Raw genomic sequence first — 19,776 nt, forward strand, 5'->3', positions numbered from 1 at the left:
TAGGAAAGTTCTTATGGCTAAAACCCAACATAAGCTGCATCAGGCTAACCCCGTCATCAGAGGCTCCAATGAAACCACCCTGTTTGAAGTTAACAAACAAAAAAGAATGAAAACAAAAGTAAACGAACAAAAAAGAAAGAAACAAATGAAAGGTATTCACATAGGTTAATATTTAATAATTAATAATTAATAATCTCTCACTATGAAAAGGGAAATATCGTAATTTTAACTTTTCTGTAAACAGGGAAAGAAGAATTCGGGCTATAGAGGAGAGAGTATTGTAGAAAGATATTCCAAGAACAGCTGATGATTATGAGAAGATGATAAGAAGCTCCCCAAATAGCAGCTTTATCTGGATAAAATACATGGCATTTTTTCTCTCCTTGAATGAAGTTGAAAAGGCTCGATCAATGGCTGAAAGGTATATAAAAATAAAAATTCTTCATAGTTGATTAAAAAAATTATATAAATTTACAGTTTTTTGGTTGTTGTTTAGGGCTTTGAAGACAATTAATATAAGAGAAGAGTTAGAGAAGCAGAATGTTTGGGTTGCATACTTTAACTTAGAAAATGAATACGGGTCCCCACTAGAGGATGCAGTGGTAAAAATATATCAAAGGGCATTACAATTTTTATTTAACAACTATATGCTTAGAGCTTCCAGTTAAGAAGATGAAGGTGAGTTAGTTATTGTTGTTGATTCTATTTTTTTACTTATATGGTTATGATTTATATATATATATATATATATATATATATATATATATATATATTTGTTGGATTTTGGAGTTTTTATTTAAGAAGTATCTTGAATTTGAGAAGAGCTGAATATGTTAAGGCGGAGGCTCTTAATTTTATTAAGAAGTTCTCTTACTTTTTTTGTTAAGCATGTCATATGTAGAAAAATGGAAAATACATCAGTAGTTTGTTTTTTAATATAATAGCTTACTATCTCATTTGATTTAGGGGTATATCTGTAATATCATAAATACTTTATATGATATATTTTTATGGTGATTTATCATAAACATATATTTTTTGTGACAAATACAAAGGATTTTACTAAGATTCCAACAGATAGCACTAGCCGAAAAAGTGGAAGATGGGAGAAGGAGGCTTATATGGGTTAGTCTGGACTTTACTCATTTGAAATTTTGGATTACTGTTCTTTCTGTTTTGACAACTTAATTAGGATCTTTAAGTGCTTTGGCTGATGTATTATAATCTAGGATATGTTTATTCTTATAAAATTTATTTATTTTAAAATTCAGAATATTTGGGTTTGTAATCTTATCGGGAAAATGGCTTAGAAGTAGACAAATACGCTGCAAAAGAGTGTTTGTTGTTGGATCCTGATGCTCGCCCAATACTGAGTGAAGTTGTTCAGATACTTCTAACTATAGCACCAGAAAAATCTAAAAGGCGGAATTTCTCCGTTGACTGCTTTCAGGTTTGACTTTGACTTTGAATTTGTCTCTGTCTGTTAAGTCGTTTTTTCTGTGCTCTGAAACAAATCTTAATTTCTTTAATAGGTTTATACCATTAGAATGGAACGTGAGCTTCAACAATTGTCATCCAGTAGATCATTTTCGTCTGAATCTTCATTGCTTGTGCATACCCCTCATGAAAACGAAGAACCAGTTACAGTTACAGGTCCCGGTTCACATTATGCACTGGTGAGGCTGCTGATTGATTTGACAGGATTAGGTGACCTTGATCTCTACGACAAGGTTAATATGTTTATAGTTGTACTGGGTCTCCTCCTTCAAATCTTTTATTTATATACTTAATTAATTATTAATTGGGTGTTCGTTAACATGAATTTTACATAGTAGTTTCCATCAACTATCTCCTAACATGAATTTTACATAGTAGTTTTGCATTATCAATGGTTTGTTGGATCCACACCTCTTTCAAACTTCACCCCAATTCCAAATGCTACAGCTGAGGTAATTACTAATTTGTGGTTCTTTTCTGAATTATTGCTTTTAATGATATCTCACTCTATGTAATTGTTTTATTCTTTTTGTTTAGGTGTACTGGCTAGATATCCCCCTATATTTGCTCTATCTTCACCAGTCTCCCCAGGTAAATAACAAAGAAAAACCCTAAACCCTAAACAACCTTTCCTAATTGTGTCATTTAGATATTAATTTTATCCTTTTTGCATAGGAACCAAATGCCCAAAGGTTTTGAAGCTTGATGTGCGCGGAGAACTAGTGGAGGGAAACATAATTACATGCCACCTAGAGGTTGCATGGTGTGGTGGGACCCCAGCAAATGGCATTTCTAGGTAAGCCATATTCATACAATTACTATGTAATTTGACTTGTCAACAGAAGGCTTAATTAATACTTGTTGCTTTTTTCAGTTGGTTAAGGAGAAGATGGAATAGTAGTCTAGTGGTGATTTCTGGTGCTAAAAATGAGGAGTATTTATTGACTCTAGATGACTTTGATTCATGTCTAGTTTATAAGATTACACAAAATAGGAGAAAATTTTGCTTCTAGATCTTGTGGTGATTTGTAATTCCATTATATTATTATTATTATTATTATTATTATTATTATTATTATTATTATTATTATTATACGTGCCCATTATTATTATTGTTTAATTTAACTCTGAATATTCTCTATCTTTTTTTTTATTCTTGGCAACGCATCATAGAATATATGTTGGTCAGGAAGTTGCTGTCAAAATTCTTAGATCCGAGCACTTGAATGAAGCATTGGAGCATGAATGAAGCATTGATCCTTGACAAGGCAGATATGGACAATGATCTTGAAATGGTATTTACTATTTACTATTTACTATTTACATTATTATGTCCACCAGGACAGATAATCTCTTGCCCTTGGGTTTTCCCTTGGCAGTTAACTTTTTCATGTCCTTTAAAAGTATTTAAGGAGGTGCAGGAAGAACATCATACAAGCATTTACAAGGAGCTGTTGTATCTATGCAGACTAGACTTAGAACAATGGCTGCACAAGATGAGTTCAGAAGAAGAAGAAGAAGGAGCAAGGCTGAAACTATAGTTGTGAATTCTAGCACAAGATATCGTGTACGTGTTCTTGTGTTGCTATTGTCGATTCGGGAACATCTTTGCTTACGTACTGGTCCAACTGTAAATAATTTTTTTTATGGTATTTTATATGTATTTTATTTTGTATTTTGTATGACATTAACTTTTGTGCAATGGATTGTACTTTTTGTATATGGTATTATATTTTCTATTATGAGACATGAAATGCAAATTTAATTCGAAAAATAGTAAATCTATAAATAATTTCTTTTAAAAAAAAATTAAAAATTACGATACGCAAAAATGTGTGTCATCTTCATTTATGACATGGCATTTCTTGACAGCGGCTTTAATGATACGCATTGCATGTCATAAATGCGCGTCGTCTCTCGTTATGACATGGCCTTCCTTGACGCGCAAATGCGCGTCAAGGAAGGCCCTGTCATAAAGAGAGACGACGCGCATTTACGACGCTCATTTACGACGCGCAATTACGACGTGCGTTTACGACACGCAATGCGTAAGGAAGGCCCTGTCATAAAGGAAGATGACACGCATTCGCGTGTCGTAACCTTACGACACGCGTGTTAATGACACGCAATGCGTATCAAGAAAGCCCCTGTCAAGAAAGGCCATGTCATAAATGAAGATGACACACATTTTTGCGTATCATAATTTTATATGTTTAAAAAAAATATTATTTATAGATTTATTAATTTTCAAATTAAATTTTCATTTAAAGTCTCTTAATAAATAAAATATCATATACAAAAATACAATCCATTGCACAAAATATAATGTCATACAAATAATCGTTCCATGGAAAGATAAAACAAATCAATAAAAGTTGTAACGAAAATTTACAAACTAATTAGATACAAGAAATATGAAAAACTTGAAATCTCTAAGATTAATAATTCTAACAGAAGCTTCACGTGAGATACATACAGTTGGACCAGTAAGCAAGGATGTTCCCGAATCCACAATAGCAACAGAAGAACACGTACACGATATCTTTTGCAAGAAGGTGCTGGTCCAAAACTACTGTTGAAGGTTGCCATGATAGCTGTTAAGATTTAAGCATAACAAGAAACTAATCAGTGACTATAATAAGCTAGAAAACAAGCAACTAATAAACAAAATAAGCAACTAATTAAGTCAAACTATGACTATGTATTGTTCATACAAGAAAAAGAAGGAAAAAATGTTGATTTATTGTTGTTCATACAACACTCTCCAGACGACACTTAATTGAAGAAAAGAATAAGGCTAAACTTACAAAGAAAAAGAATTCAGGAAGAAGACAAGTTTGAAAGCATACAGAATAACGTTTAGCCAAGCAAGTGTGATCTACCTGTAAAGTTGAAAACGCAAAATTCTGAGTAAATGACCTAAATACCCTCAGAATCATAAATCATAATAACACGTAACAGACCTTGTAGGAGGCAATGCAGAGGTTTGGCCAGATGGGTTTACCTGGCAAAAATGTTGGAGCAACCGGGAAATTCTGATCACATGGATCCCAATGACCACCATCTTATCATTCAACCAAGCTAAGAGAAAGCTATCAACCCCTACCATATATATATATATATATATATATATATATATATATATATATATATATATAAATTAATTGAAAAACTTGTAGTGTTTCTGTTTCATCATGTATTAAAATAGCATGAACGGTTGTACCTCTCCATCAGGTGAGAAGCTCAAAACAGAAATTGTTGTATTCCCATGCATATAATATTAACCAACAACTATAACACATGCATATAGTATTACAAATTACAACATTACCCCTTTCAAAAGCGAATGTGCTTCACTTGACAAGAATCTTGGAAGCTTTATCTTGTCCTTCACTATTTTCTCTTGAATCTTCTGCTTGTTTCCACCTCTAAACGAAGGCTGCAAAGATACATTGTCGAACAAAATTACATTATTACCCTCACGCTAAAAGTAATGGGAATTTAATAGTGATTTATTAAAAGTAATTAAGGGTGACAACACACCAACCTTTCCAGAAAGCATTTCATACATTAAAATTCCAACACTCCACCAATCAGCGGCCTTATCATGGCCCCTCCCTTGTACAATTTCAGGTGTCATATATTCTAATGTCCCACACATGGAATTTAACCTTGTGCTTTCATCAAATTGCATTGATACCCCAAAGTCAGTCAACATAACCTGAATAATAATAATTCAGTAAAGTTAAACCAAAACATTTTACCACAATAATAAACATCATCGTTTTAGTACAAGAAACATAGCCAATTTAGTTAGGCATTGATGTGGTGAAGAAAACCAAAGGAAATAATGGATTTTTTTTTCAAAAGAAGCTACAGGGGGGAAAAACAGTTTTCGAGTCAGGGGCATCAAGGGAATTTCTTGAAAAATGAAGGTTCAGGGGTTTTTGCTGGAAACCGCAAGCAGGGGCAAAAAGGGAATTATCCGAAAATTGGAAATTCTGGGGCTTCTGCTGGAATTCGCTATCAGGGGTATAATGGGAATAATCAGGAAAATTTGGAATTTAGTTTTGATAGAGGTGGGAAGACAGGGGGTAAAAATGGGCAGGGGTATTATGGGAATATTCAGCCAATGAAAGGAAAGTCTAATGATTCAAAGATTGAACAGGGGCAAAGTTGGAAAAGTAACAAGGTTATGGGAAAGAACAAGGATGGGGGTGATGTTTCGGAAGTCAAAGGGTTTGTGGGGAATAATTCTATGAGTCGGCCTGACCAGGAAGCTAAAAAATCAGAAGCAGGGGTGATCTGGAACATCAAATTGGAAGGATTGGGACAAAATTCTTACCATACTAGTTACCAATTCGAATATAAAACTAATCTGGAACATCGAATTGGAAGGATTGGGACAAAATTAGCGATCAATACGAACTGAAAAACAAATTTAGCGAATCACTTTGTTCTTCCATTTTTGTCGAGGCGATGCTTAGGGTAACAACAAATTTAGCTCCTGTTTCATGATCACGTCTATTTTCAAATGTCCGAAAAGGGTAACAACACGTATTACGGACTGATCTACAAAGAAATTTATCCAAAACTAAACTCACAAATTACACTGAGAAGAGTTGTACCTGCACGAAATTGGACATCAAAGTGGTAGCTGCAGCGACGATGAGCAATGGTCTGCGAGGATCTGTAAGGCGGAAAGGAGAAGAAAGCGTAGCGGCGAGCACTGTAGGAGATGAGGTTAGACACGAAAGGTGGAAGAAGGCGGTGGCGGGGACGGAAGTGGTTGTAGAACAGAGTAGGGAAGAAGATAGAGGATCGATAAGCGGAGGAATTGAAGCCATCTTTGGTGGTGTTTGTCGGTGTGTTGTTAGATAACAAGTGTCGATCGATCCCCAGTGGAGATTTCACGGAAGCGGTAGGAAAAAACGAAACCCTAATACACGCCTGGATCGCACAGTCGATAAAATCGCTCAACATCTGCACAATAAATGAAAATCGTTAGAATTCAAAAACATGTGCACAATAAATGAAAATCGTTAGAATTCATCGGCTGTAAATCACCCAAAAAAACTGTAAAATAACATGCAGTTTAAGAAGCACTTAGCGTTAATTTTGAATTGGGGAAACAAACCTTAGTTCTTTTTTCTTCGCCATGGAAAAGCACACAAACGGAAGGATGTGTATGATGTTTTCCTTCAAGATCTTCGCCTTCATGGATTATAACAGCAATCAAGCCGTCGCCCTCCGGAGTTCCCACCGGAGCTGTCTGCATCGCACTAACTTCTTCAACGCCAGTTAGCATCTGGTATTCTCCGAAGGGTTTGTACATGAATTCAAACACGATTTGACCTCGTGATTTATCATATGCGAATCATTGAGATCCATGTTCTTGAGTAGATTGTGAGTCAGGGTTTTTGGTTCTTCGAGAGTTAGATCTTTCAAAGGTACACGATTCATCTCCATTTTATCATGCTTCCCTACCGATTCCTAATCGAAAACCATGATTTCTAGAGCTTGAACTTTAGGTGGGGGAAGGAAGGAAGCATCATAACTAGAGCAAGAGGGAAACAAAAATGGAGGATAAAAAAGAAGCGGGTTTTCAAAATTTTGGGGATTTCATTTTCCCCATTATCTACTAAAACCCTGGCCTAGCACGTGCTAGAGAGAAGGGAGGTGGCGATGGCTTAGAGTTTACAGAGAGACGGGAGGTATAGAATGAAGGGAGATCTAGAGGAGAGAGTATTAGAGAGAGGAGAGTGGATTGCAAGGATGAAAGATAGATAGAAGATAGAAAAAACAAGGCGGGTTTTCAAAATTTTGGGGATTTCGTTTCCCCCTTGTCTACTAAAAGCGCGTTTCATTAAAATTATAAAGCGACAGGTAAAGACGACGCACGTTTAAGATAAAGCGCCCTCCGTGTTTTTAATTTTTTTTCTTGAGACACTAAATTAAGGGCACGCAGTAATGCGTGACATAAATCCTAAATTTTTTTGAAGAGATGACACTATTTTAAGGGCACGTCCTTTTGCGTATCATTAATCAGCGCGTGTCGTAAAAAGCGCGTCATTAAAGGTCTATTTTCTAGTAGTGAAATAAAAAGGAGAGATTGTAATAGTGTTTAAAAATGCAAGTACACATTGCCTCAATATAATACGATATGGGGAAGGAAATGACTAAACTAACCTCATTCCATGGGCATATGTTAGGTGTAAACGACGAAAACAAACAGAGTGAGGCATAAGGGCCACTAATGCAACTTTTAGAAACCACAATGAATATTTTCATAAAAAAATACTAATGACTAAATGTATGAATTTTTGTAAAACACAATGATCGTTTATGTAATCTTATCTGGACTATATGTCAATTTTTAATATTTTTAACCAAAAAAAGTTTTGTTAAAAGTTATTAGTTTGTAGTTATGAAATTATTAAAAAAAAATTAAAAGCGGATACTCGATATCATCATCGGTTCCAAAATCTAGAGAATATATATATATATATATATATATATATATATATATATATATATATATATATATATATATAAAGTTCAAATAAAAACAGTAAATAGTGTAAGAACGTAAAAACACTATGTTTATCTTATTATTCTGTATGTGTATTGTTGAACTAATTCTAAAATGAATATTAACGTTTGATTAGTCGTATATTAATTAGAATGTTATTATTTTTTTTTTTATAAATTTATGTATATGCATTTTTGTAGTAAATTTTAATTTTTAATCGTAAACTGTGATTATTCATTTATCATCGCTAAATAAAGATATAAAGTTGTGGATACAAAATTCATTGCAGAATAATAACATAAAAATAATGTTTTTACGTTCTCACATACTATATATATATATATATATATATATATATATATATATATATAGACAAAACTGCAAAAATGGTCCTTATGGTATGCATTTTTTCTGAGGTTTAGTACAAACCTCGACTTTTTTTTTTTGTCTTCGTGGTCCTTTTGAGTTAGTTTCGTTGCAGATTTGGTCCCCCAGTAAACTGAAATAACTGTAATACCCTTGGACTATTTGTTTTCTATTTTTCTTAAATCTAATATTTGTTTATTTATTTAAACAATTAAAAAATAAGAGGGCCCCACCTCATATATATATATATATATATATATATATATAACTCTCCTAAAACCTATAAAAGGGCCTCGAAGATCTGGGTATGCATCAAGAAAAAATTATAGAAATTATTTCATTGATTCTGGAACATTATGCTGCATATAAAGTTGAAGAAGGTGAGCAACTTAACAAAACCCATAATGTTGTAGGAACATGTTTCAAGTTTCCATGGATGTCGTCGACTCAGTGGGTCTCAAGTCTTTCTCACTTTCTTATTCTTTATCTTATATATAATACACATTCTATTTTTCATCTTGACAGTAACATTGTATCTCTGTTATATAAATTTGAAGATGATGTTAATATTCCTACTTCAGTTGCTTTAATTGATCTCGTCACCATGAATGTGAACATGATCCTGATAAAAAAACTTGCCACCATCACAGTCAACCAAAGTGAAATACAATATCCCAGAAACTAAACCAAATAAAATGAAATCAAAACCTAAAACCATTGAAAAATCAATACCTAAAACTAAATCAAATGTGAAAAGGGTAAAAATGTTTTTTACCTTTAGAAACTTGGTGGGTACGAACGCTTGTACTTCTGGTGGATGGTTTTCTGATTGGAGCTTGTAGTGGCTTCACGAGGTAGAATCAAGCTAACTATTGGTGGTCCAATTTACAAATTGGTACCCGAACCTGGAAAAAATGATCGGATTTGTTGAGAATATGAAGGAGAAGAGTATTAGGGTTGTTTCCAATGAGAGAAGAATAGAGGGTTTTCACGATGGTGATGCTTCTCCATTTAAACCTTATGGTGGGAGGTTCTCCAAGAATGTAACTCATGTAAGCTGATGCCTACTTTTAATATCGGAAAGCTGCTCACCACCATGTTTCTCAAACCCAATACCAACCTTGTCGCTGAGTTGAGCATAGAAGTGGAGAAAGAAAAAATAAAACACAGACACACATAGGGATAAACACGATGTCTCAGATTCTGTAACGCCCCATTTCTGGTATGTGATTTATATAAAGTAATTTTCTTTTCTTAAGGGGTACTCGACGAGTCAGTAGCCTGACTCGTCGAGTAGAGATGGGATTTGCACGCGGTTTAAGTTGGCGACTTGACGAGTCCATATTCTCAGAGTCGGCGAGTCTGCCAGTCGGGATGAAACCTTAATTTCAAGGGTTTGCACCCTATTTAAACGTCATTATAGCCCCAAACCAGCCTCCTTCACTTCCCAGAGACTTATTCTCGAAACCCTAGCCTCCTTGAAGTGTGTGTGAATGATCTTTACCTTGTGAAGGAGCTTTTGGTGCATTTTGGAGCAAGGAGAAGAAACAGAAGGTAGAAGAAGTCAAGGAAGAAGAAGTAGATCCAGAATACACTCCTTTTTGGCCATTCCTTCTGGTAATGAAGTTTCCATCTTGAGTATTGTGCTAATAGATCTAGTTTGTCCCCAAATGGTTTGTTTTAAGCTCAAAAACCCTAAATCCTTTGTGATAAAGCCTTATGATCGAGTCATATCTCAGATCTAGCCTCTCTTGAGCTCCAGAAGCTCAAGGAGACCACCTTTTGGCAGCCATGTCTTTGTTTTAGTCAAGTAAACCCCCATAATAGCAAAGTATGAGTGTTATTCTCTCATTGCATCTTAGATACATGTAAAGTTAGCAAATTTACGTGTTCAGATAGTCCCAGAAGCTTAGATCTACAAATTTGATGCATTAACGTTGATTAGAATCGATTATATGGAATCTGCATGCAAAGGACTCGGCGAGTCATTCTTCCGACTCAACGAGTCGGGTCGCGAGTCTTAGATTCCCGGTTCAGTTGTAGCGAGCCTGTGTAGTGAGTAGAGTAAGGACTCAATGAGTTAAGACTTGGATCTGGAAGCAAACGGACTCGACAAGTTGTTCATACGACTTGGCGAGTCATAGACCAGGTGTGTTCTTCTGTTGAAGGGGAACTCGACGAGTTGTTCATACAACTCGGCAAGTCGGATGAAGTTAGACTCGATCTTAGCATCGAAGAAGAACTTGTCGAGTCTTTGCCAAACTCGATGAGTAGAAGTGGGTAGAGGATTAGAATGGATGATAGGGACTCGACGAGTTGACAGCCTAACTCGGCGAGTCCGGTTAACTGAAAGTTGACTTTGACCAGGGGTAAATAGTCATTTTACCCTGAGATTAGTTATCAATATTTGATTTAGTGTTTATGGGATTTGTAGCCGGGGAGTTTTGGAGCAGCAGTCAGACAGTTTCAGATCTAGCATCTCAGCAGCCAGAGCTACGAGATGAGTTTTTCTTCCAGTAGGAATGGGTCTACGGCCACAATGCCGACCCGTTTATTTAGCAGTAGTTCCAGACTTTGGTCCGATGCAGTAGTTCAGTGTGCTTGATGTCTTTGTGATTCAAGCATGTCTTTGTGTTATGTGTTCTGGACTTCGGTCTGATGCAATATGCAATTTATGTGTTATGTTAGTAGATATGATTATGCTATGCTATGTTCAGTCAGTTTCCGGACTTCGGTCCGAGGCAGTTTCCAGACTTCGGTCCGATGTAGAGGGCAAGGCCCTGGTTAGTTTCCGGACTTCGGTCTGATGCAGAGGGCAAGGCCCTAGTTAGTTCCGGACTTCGGTCCGATGCAGAGGCAAGGCCTTGGTTGGTTTCCGAACTTCGATCTGATGCAGTTTCCGGACTTCGGTCTGATGCAGTTTCCGGATTTAGGTCTGATGGAGTTGGGAAGGCCCAATATGTGCTTTATATGTAGTTGTATGGTATGTGGTAGTTTGGGGGAACTCACTAAGCTTCGTGCTTACAGTTTCAGTTTTGGTTTCAGGTACTTCCGCTAGCAAGGGGAAGAGCTCGGGATGATGGCATGACACATACCACAGTTACAGTTTTATCCTGGGAGTTTTATTCAAATATTTTGATATGATGTTGACTTCAGTTTGATTTGACATCAGTTGTGATATGAGATATATTTTATGATATTTTGAGACACACGACTTATGGTTTTATTATATGATATTTCGATATATGGTTTTAGTAATGTTTTTAAACAAAAATTGTTGACTTGTATTTTTGGGATGTTTCAGATTCAAACTCAATAAACGCTGATGTAATCAAAAATCGATTTTGATAGTGATGGGGTGAAATTAGATCCTGACTTTTTGCAACCTTAGCGAGTTCAAATCTCCATCCCAGATCCTAGAGGGATTTGAGTCTAGTGTTGTCATGTACGATTTGTTTGTGAAATTTTTTAATCCTTCTTCATCTTCTTATTAACCTTCAAAACAAAAAATGGATCTATGTAGTAATGAATGTCAATTTTGCTGTTAAAGTGAAAGTTTTTCTTTTGAATGAAAATGATGGCGATGATGCTAAGAGAGAGAGAGAGAGAGAGAGAGAGAGAGAGAGAGAGAGAGAGAGAGAGAGAGAGAGAGAGAGAGAGAGAGAGAGACTTCTTATTTTTTTAATTATTAAAATAAATAAATTAGTATTAGATTTAAAAAAATAAAAGAAAAATGGAAAATAAACACCCAAGGGTATTACAGTCATTTCACTAAACTAGAACAAAAGGACCATGAAACCAAAAAAATCGAGGTTTGGACTAAACCTCTAAAAAAATGTATACCACAGGGACTATTTTTGCAATTTTGTCTATATATAAATAGTTCCAATTCTGATTTTAACATTTAAAGAACAATTGATTCTAGTTCATATTAATTCGAGTACTCGTCAATGCTCGCTTCATATGCCAACTGTACTAGCAAGCAACTTTGTATTAATTATCCAAAATCCAACTCTAATTCGGCATTAACATTTTCCTCATTATCAAACGATATAATCGGTTAATTATAAATATTTTGATAAATAAAGCAAATCATGTCGTTGTTTCCTCTTTGTCTTAGATGGATTAAACTCGTTAATAATTAGTATACATCCAAATTTATGGAACCAAAAAGACTGCAAGGTTCATGAATTTTTATATATTTATAAAATGAATATTGAAAAAAAAAAACTTCAATGCGTTCAAATGCTCCACTTGGCCGGATTTGTCCATCCTCGAGCTGCAAATACGTGTATATCTTTAGAAAATAGTAAAAACCAAACAAAAATAACAAGTTGGATGGTACTATAACAAAATCAAGTGTTGACTCTATTTCTGGTTGATGTATTACTCTTTTAATTTCTAGTTACATCAACTTGACTTCGGACATTTATTTTGCCATATTAAGAGAACAGAAACATGATATTTGAGATACTGATCAGTATATTCGAAATGTAATTAAGTTTGGCCAACAACGAAATTTTTGAGCTTTAATTTAAGACTCGAGAAACCTCATTTGAATGTGAATAAGTCGATCATTCCATTAAATATTTTGTACCTTGCAGATTCATCACATTTCTTGACTATCAACAAGACGAGATAAAACCCACTAACTCCTCCAACGAATCATATGAACAACCACCATTTTGCACTGCTTCTTTAACCATTTCCTTCATTCCGATTGCTCTAACTCTCATCTCCTCCCCTTCTTCATCCACCATAACTCTTCTAATCATACTTTCCATTTCCTCACTCTTTAAATCCTCCAATTCCAACCCTATCTTCCATACATAACTCACGTAACGTGCATTCACCATTTGGTCTACATTAAATGGTTGGCATATCATCGGAATCCCTTCCGAAATACTCTCCAATGTCGAATTCCAACCACAATGACTCCAAAATCCACCAACGGCAATATGCGCCAACACTTTCCTTTGGGGCGCCCATTTTACAATCAAACCACGTTCTCTCGTCTCCTCTATGAAACCCTCCGGCAAGAACTCAGTCCATTCCGACTCACCAACTGAACCCGGTCTAACTACCCATATGAACCGCTGGTTGCTTTTGGCTATCCCACATGCCATCTCGGTTAGCACTTTTTTATCCAACGTCATTAAGCTTCCGAAGCTAACGTAAATTACGGATTTGGGAGGTTGTTTGTCGAGCCAGGCAATGCAACTAGTGTCCTCTTCGAGAAAACTAGTAGGGAGATCAGTTGGTGTTATTTTGTGTAGAGGCCCGACTGAAAAAACAGGAACCTGGTAGTACTTCTGGATTTGGGTTAAGGCTTCATGTTCGAGAACTTTAATGGTGTTCCAAATAACTGCAGAGGGTCGTATCGATTGGCTGATAATGGCAAACAATTGCTGCCAATCTTCAATAGGTGATTTTGAAAAGGGCAGATCTTTATACCTGAGGGGATGATGATTTGGCACCATCTCCTGCATCACATAATCTTTTCAACAAATGGGAGTTACCTTAATTAGTTCGTATACCGAAAGTTAGCTAGTGGTGCTTTCAATTGAAAAAGTACTAGATTAATTAATTGAATCTTTCATCTACATATATCAAGGTTGTAAGTTTGATGTACCTTGTTCAAGATATCTGCTTTCTTGATGGAGCTGCTGACGGACAAGGTTAGCCGGAAAGTACGCTGCACTGCAACTGCGGAAGACTATGGCGACAAGATTCAGATCGACAGCAACGCTTCCTGCACAAAACATAAGGTTGTCATAGATGACAACGATTGATTTATTTCCTCTATTTTGTTCACCGATCAAACGAGTCATGTGTTTTTGGAAGGATGGTTTGCAGTTTTTGTTGAGAGTGTGGATGAAATTACTGAAGTTACCGGAGTCATCAATAGCGGATAAGTTGTCGGAAAGAGGGAGGAAAATGAAGGAAGGATGGTTAGAAGGGTTAGGAGGGTTCAGTTTGGAGTGAGCAATGGCTATAGAGAACCCATTGGCATGAAGGGCTTTGGCTAGCTGGAGAGTAGGGGTCATATGGCCATGAAACGGGGATGCTGCAAGCACCACCAGTACTGGCCACCGTCTTCCGCCGTGTTCTTCCATCTCTCTATATCTATTTATCTAACTTGGAACACTTTTTTGTTTTCTTTAGAGGGAGGTTAGTGCGATGGTAACAATGTTGGTTCCAATGACAGAATATTTAATAAAATACGAAGAAAAAGGAGTAGTAGGTAGGCATTCATTCGTCTATATGCGAAGCCACCAACATTCACATGCATGGCATACGATTGGTTTAATTAGTAGTTAAAAATTATTATCATCCATATTAATTTATTATCATCCACGATAGACATTATATTGTTTTTTTTGGAAACGATAACTTTTATAAAAAGAACCAACGACTAGCAAGAAACTAGCGAAGGAACAAACCAACAGACGTAAACATCATTCAAACTAAAGTAAATACAACAGAACGACAAACGAAAATTAAAGACATCACCCAAATGGATATGTTGACCATTCTTCCCAAGTGCACATTACTTGTTTACCCCTGCATTTTAACCAAAAATACATCATTGATTTTACTGCTTCAACACCAGTTCCAGGCTTTGCGAATACTCCTTTAAACACACGGTCATTCCTGAGTTTCCATAAGTTCCATATAAGTCCGTGACATATGGTGACGAATCTCTTTCTCGTCTTCAAATTCCGACCCCATCCGTTTGCATATTCCAGGAGTTCACCCACCGAGGTGAATGAGTTATGTTGCACACCACACCAAGAAAGGATTTTATCAGTAATAAAACGAGCAAATGGGCATTGAAGTAGTATGTGATCAGCACACTCGGATTCATTGATGCATGCATTGCATGTAACTGTCGTGAGATCGATACCGCGAGATCGTAACGCCACCGCTGAAGGGATCTTCTTTTGTAATGCCCGCCAAATAAAACAAGTTGACTTTATTAGGAGATACCTTATTCCATTTGAAGACAAAGCTGGTGGAGGCGCAAGAGGGGGATGGGGACAATTTTGAAGCAATCTTTTTCCGCATGGTACTCACCGAGAATGTCCCGCTATTATCTAGGATACAACGCCATTGATCCTCACCTGATAGACATTATATTTGGGAAGTGATACTTCCACGGCTATTTTTTATTGATCCAAGATTCTTAAAGTCAATTGACGATTTTACCCTTCAGGATGAAATGAATATTATTCAAAAAATGCTTCTTCCCGTATCTCAAAGACTACTTTCTTTCTATCTCATCCCATCCAAATGGAAAATCATAGGGAATCTCTCCTCTTTCAATAATCAGTCTGAGGTTTAAAGAAGAAGGATCACCCCATCGCTTTACGAGGCTGTGACAATCGCTGTTCACAACCTGTTGTGTTGTTTGTGCTTGCAGATGCCGCCATCGGCAATTTTAGTGCCGACTATTACAACACCTTGGTTTATTCGTCGTCTCAGTGCCAAGTCTTTCATCCCCACCGTTTGCTATTCCTTTGAAAACACATATTACGTTTCCCAATTTCCCACTCTACCGAGACCTCTCTATTGTGCATCTCCATTTTTTTTTTTTTTAAACATTAATGGGATTATTCACTTATAGCCATTTTAATTGTTAATTTAATTTCAAAGGTGAGAACCAGATAAAAGAGTTTCTCTGGTGCCCAATTCCGTTTCAATTTTCGATCTCCAAAATGTAGAGCGAGACAAAGGAAATGAGAAGACTCAATTTAGTATCCAAATTTCATTATCCCTTTCCGTTTCAGTTTTCCATCTCAAAAAGAAGAAGAATAAAAGCTTTAATAGTTGGGTCACCGGAGAAAAGAATTAAAAGTTGAGGTAGACGGAAGAAATAAACTTAAAACATTAACAATTAGTTGCGGGAAAGAACAATGACAGCAAAGAAGAAGTCGTGAATATATATATATATATATATATATATATATATATATATATATATATATATATATATATATATATATATATTAACATTATTATATTAATCAGTATATTTGCCACTTAGTCCCACCATTTTTGTGGGATACTGTTCATTCTTACATTTTGGCGTTGACGATAGCGGTCAGTTACAACTTATTTGGCCTGCAAATCACCGTTGTGCAGGTACATTGGAGTTGTCTAATGGTTTACTTAAAATCAGAACATATATATCTATGAATAATGGTTTACATTCTAAAATATAAACGAAGGGCATTATCGTCAACTTCCTTTAAAAATCTATGAATATATAAAAGACAAAACTACAAAAATGGTACTTGTGGTATGTATTTTTTTTGGGTTTTAGTCGAAACCATGAATCTTTTGGCTTCGTGGTCCTTTTAGACTAGTTTGTATGTGAAAATAGTCCCTTCGAAAATTGAAATGACTATAATACCCTTGGGGTATTTATTTTTCATTTTTCTTTCATTTTTTTTTAAATTTAATATTTATTTATTTATTTTAACATTTAAAAAATAATGGAGAGTCCACCTCTCTCTCTCTCTCATAATCACCCGAGAACATCTTCATCACGTTAAGAACATATTCATGAACTGAAGAACATCTTCATAAAGTCAAGAACATCTTCCGCCACCACTACTCTCTCTCTCTCTCTCTCTCTCTGATAATCACCCAAGAACATCTTCATCACGTTAAGAACATATTCATGAACTGAAGAACATCTTTATAAAGTCAAGAACATCTTCCGCCACCACTACCACCGGCTGCTACTTCCATCTCCACCTAAATTTTTTCTACCACTTCACATCCATCGCGATGTGAAGACTCTCCCTCCCCGTTTATGGATCTAAAAAACCCTTCTCAAATTTGTTCATCTCGTATCTGTTTAAATCCTAGGTTGGTCACATGAATGTTCACACATACATGTGTATCTGACATTGTAACAGATAAGAAGCACACAAAAATCACCACTCATCCCCTCCTTCTCATCTCTCAACATATATAAAAGTAAAAAAATCCACCTCGATTCCATCTTCGTCTTCAAAGAACTCACACCTTTATCACCGTATTTTCTTCTTCTTCTTCTTCAGGCGAATCATTGTTTTTTTGTTCATAAACGAACTCGCACACAAACACGCAAATTGATAGTTGCAGTCTTGCAGATATGTAGGGTTTGGTTTTCTTACTTTTAACTCTCAAGAATAAACCCTGAAATCAAATAGGAACTTGAATCTAAAAACTTAAGCAAATATGAACTTGTGGTTGTAGATATGCTGGTATGTTCTTGAGCGCTTTTCTCTCTCTTCAGATGAAATCGTAGTTGTGTGTGGGTGTGTGAAATCGAACTATCTTTCTTCTCTTCAAGAACAAAATCAAAATTGATACGATTTTTGCTTTTGGTTCATTAGATTTGGATACGATTTTTGTTTTTGGGTGTTCATCAGATTTGGATATTATATTTGGTGAAAGGCGAAGAAGATGAATAATAGAAACCGATGATGGTGTTTGGTGGTAGCTTCATTGAAAGGTGTGGCTGGTAAGAGAGAGAGAGAGAGAGAGAGAGAGAGAGAGAGAGAGGCCCAACTTAATTAATTATTTTCTTTATTATTTAAATTAAATAGAAAAAAACATAAAAAATAAATCCTAAGGGCATTACAGTCATTTCAATTTACCAAGGGACCAAATCCGCAACGAAACTAGCTTACAAGGACTACTAATCCAAAAAAGTCGGGGTTTGAACTAAAACCCCCAAAAAATACATACCACGAGAATCATTTTTGCAATTTTGTCTACATAAAAAGGTTGTGGACAAGATATTAAGTTATTAACTAAACTAACACATAGGCATAGCTGCTACATCAATGACACTATATTAGTTTTTCTTTTCTTCTCAAATCTCAATGTTCCACTCCTTACATCCCATCTTTTCATCACTCCCATTTTATTCAAATTTTAATTTTAAAATAAATACAAATTAATTAAAATTATACAAAACTAATTTATAAAATATAAAAAACATACAAAACTAATTAAAAAACTTAAAAACTATATATGACAGAGTTTAGGTCATATGTGACCACTTAGCTTTTGGTTTTTTATTTTGTCATTTAACTCGTTTTAAATTTTACAAGGTCTCTTAACTTTTAATTTTTTTTGATAAAATGTTAGCATATCTTTTTTAGTTATTTAAGGTTATTGGATTTTTTTTTAGGTTACTAAATTTTTTTGTAATATAACTAGTCGACAGACTTTTGAAATGGTGCTCATTTATTTTAATATATATATTTTTTTCCACAAATCATTTTTAATTCTTTGTTTTTTTTTTTTTTTTTTTTTTTTTTTTTTTTTTTTTTTTTTTTTTTTACTTTTGTGTTTACATGTTATATTTCATAATTATTTCTTAATATCTTCAATTTTATTGTATTTTTGTATTTTTTTTTCACAATCTATTTTTACAACTGAATTTTTTTTACTTTAATTTCATGTTTTTTTTTTTCAAAATTCATTTTACAACTTTTCCCTTTTTATATATGTTTTCATAATATTTTTTTAGAGCTTCATATATTTGTTTTGTCAATTAAGTATCAATATTGAACTATATAATTATTAAACCAAGTGATAATCCTAGAATTATTTGTTTCTCGTGCATCCAGTAAAGTTACATAATTAACAACTTTTTTATATAAAGTCTACATATTACAACAGTAACAACATCACATATATGTTTCTCAAACAAAAGAAAACATCATTCTTTTTTCGTTTTTGTTGTTGGTTTTTCTATAGTACTAAATTTTCGGTTTTGTCTAATTACTGGCATTATGGATCCAAGATACAATTCTCTTCGGTCAGTATACAACTTGATAACAAGAACTATGGATACTGTAAGTTATGTAATTATGTATTTTTTTTATGTGAGAAACATATATAAGGTATTGTTACTGGTGTAATAGGTAAACTATTAGATGAAAAAATTGCTAATTATGCAATATCACTAGATGCATGACAAACTGATAATTCTAGGATTATCACTTGGATTAATAATTTTGAAGTTAAGTTAATTTACATCTAAATGGAAAAACAAATATACAAAGTTTTAAAAACATTTTATCGAAAAACATACAAAAAATGAAGTTATAAAATGGATTTTGAAAAAAACATGAAAACGAAGTAAAAAAGTGAAGTTGTAAAAATAGATTGTGAAAAAACATGAAAAATAGAGTAAAAATGAAGTTAATAAAACAAATTATGAAAAAACATATAAAATGAAAGCATATATATATATATATATATATATATATATATATATATATATATATATATATATATATATATATATATATATATATATATATATATATATATATATATATATATATATATATATATATATATGAAGCATA

General features: G+C 34.5%; 1 protein-coding gene across 1 annotated transcript; it reads right to left on the reverse strand.

Moving 5' to 3' along the window:
- Positions 1-12,478: 12,478 nt before the first annotated feature.
- Positions 12,479-14,605, reverse strand: LOC145074771 (UDP-glycosyltransferase 76H1-like). Its single transcript, XM_079021099.1, has 3 exons — positions 14,028-14,605; positions 12,993-13,892; positions 12,479-12,674 (listed from the first exon to the last, which is right to left on the reverse strand). Exons 1-2 carry the CDS (start codon positions 14,509-14,511, stop codon positions 13,021-13,023), a joined length of 1,356 nt encoding a protein of 451 aa, XP_078877225.1. The 5' UTR covers positions 14,512-14,605; the 3' UTR covers positions 12,479-12,674; positions 12,993-13,020.
- Between the last annotated feature and the right edge of the window lie 5,171 nt (positions 14,606-19,776).

This window comes from Lactuca serriola, chromosome 9 (assembly GCF_051521515.1).
Source record: "Lactuca serriola cultivar US96UC23 chromosome 9, Lser_US96UC23_V15, whole genome shotgun sequence".
Taxonomy (NCBI): domain Eukaryota; kingdom Viridiplantae; phylum Streptophyta; class Magnoliopsida; order Asterales; family Asteraceae; genus Lactuca; species Lactuca serriola.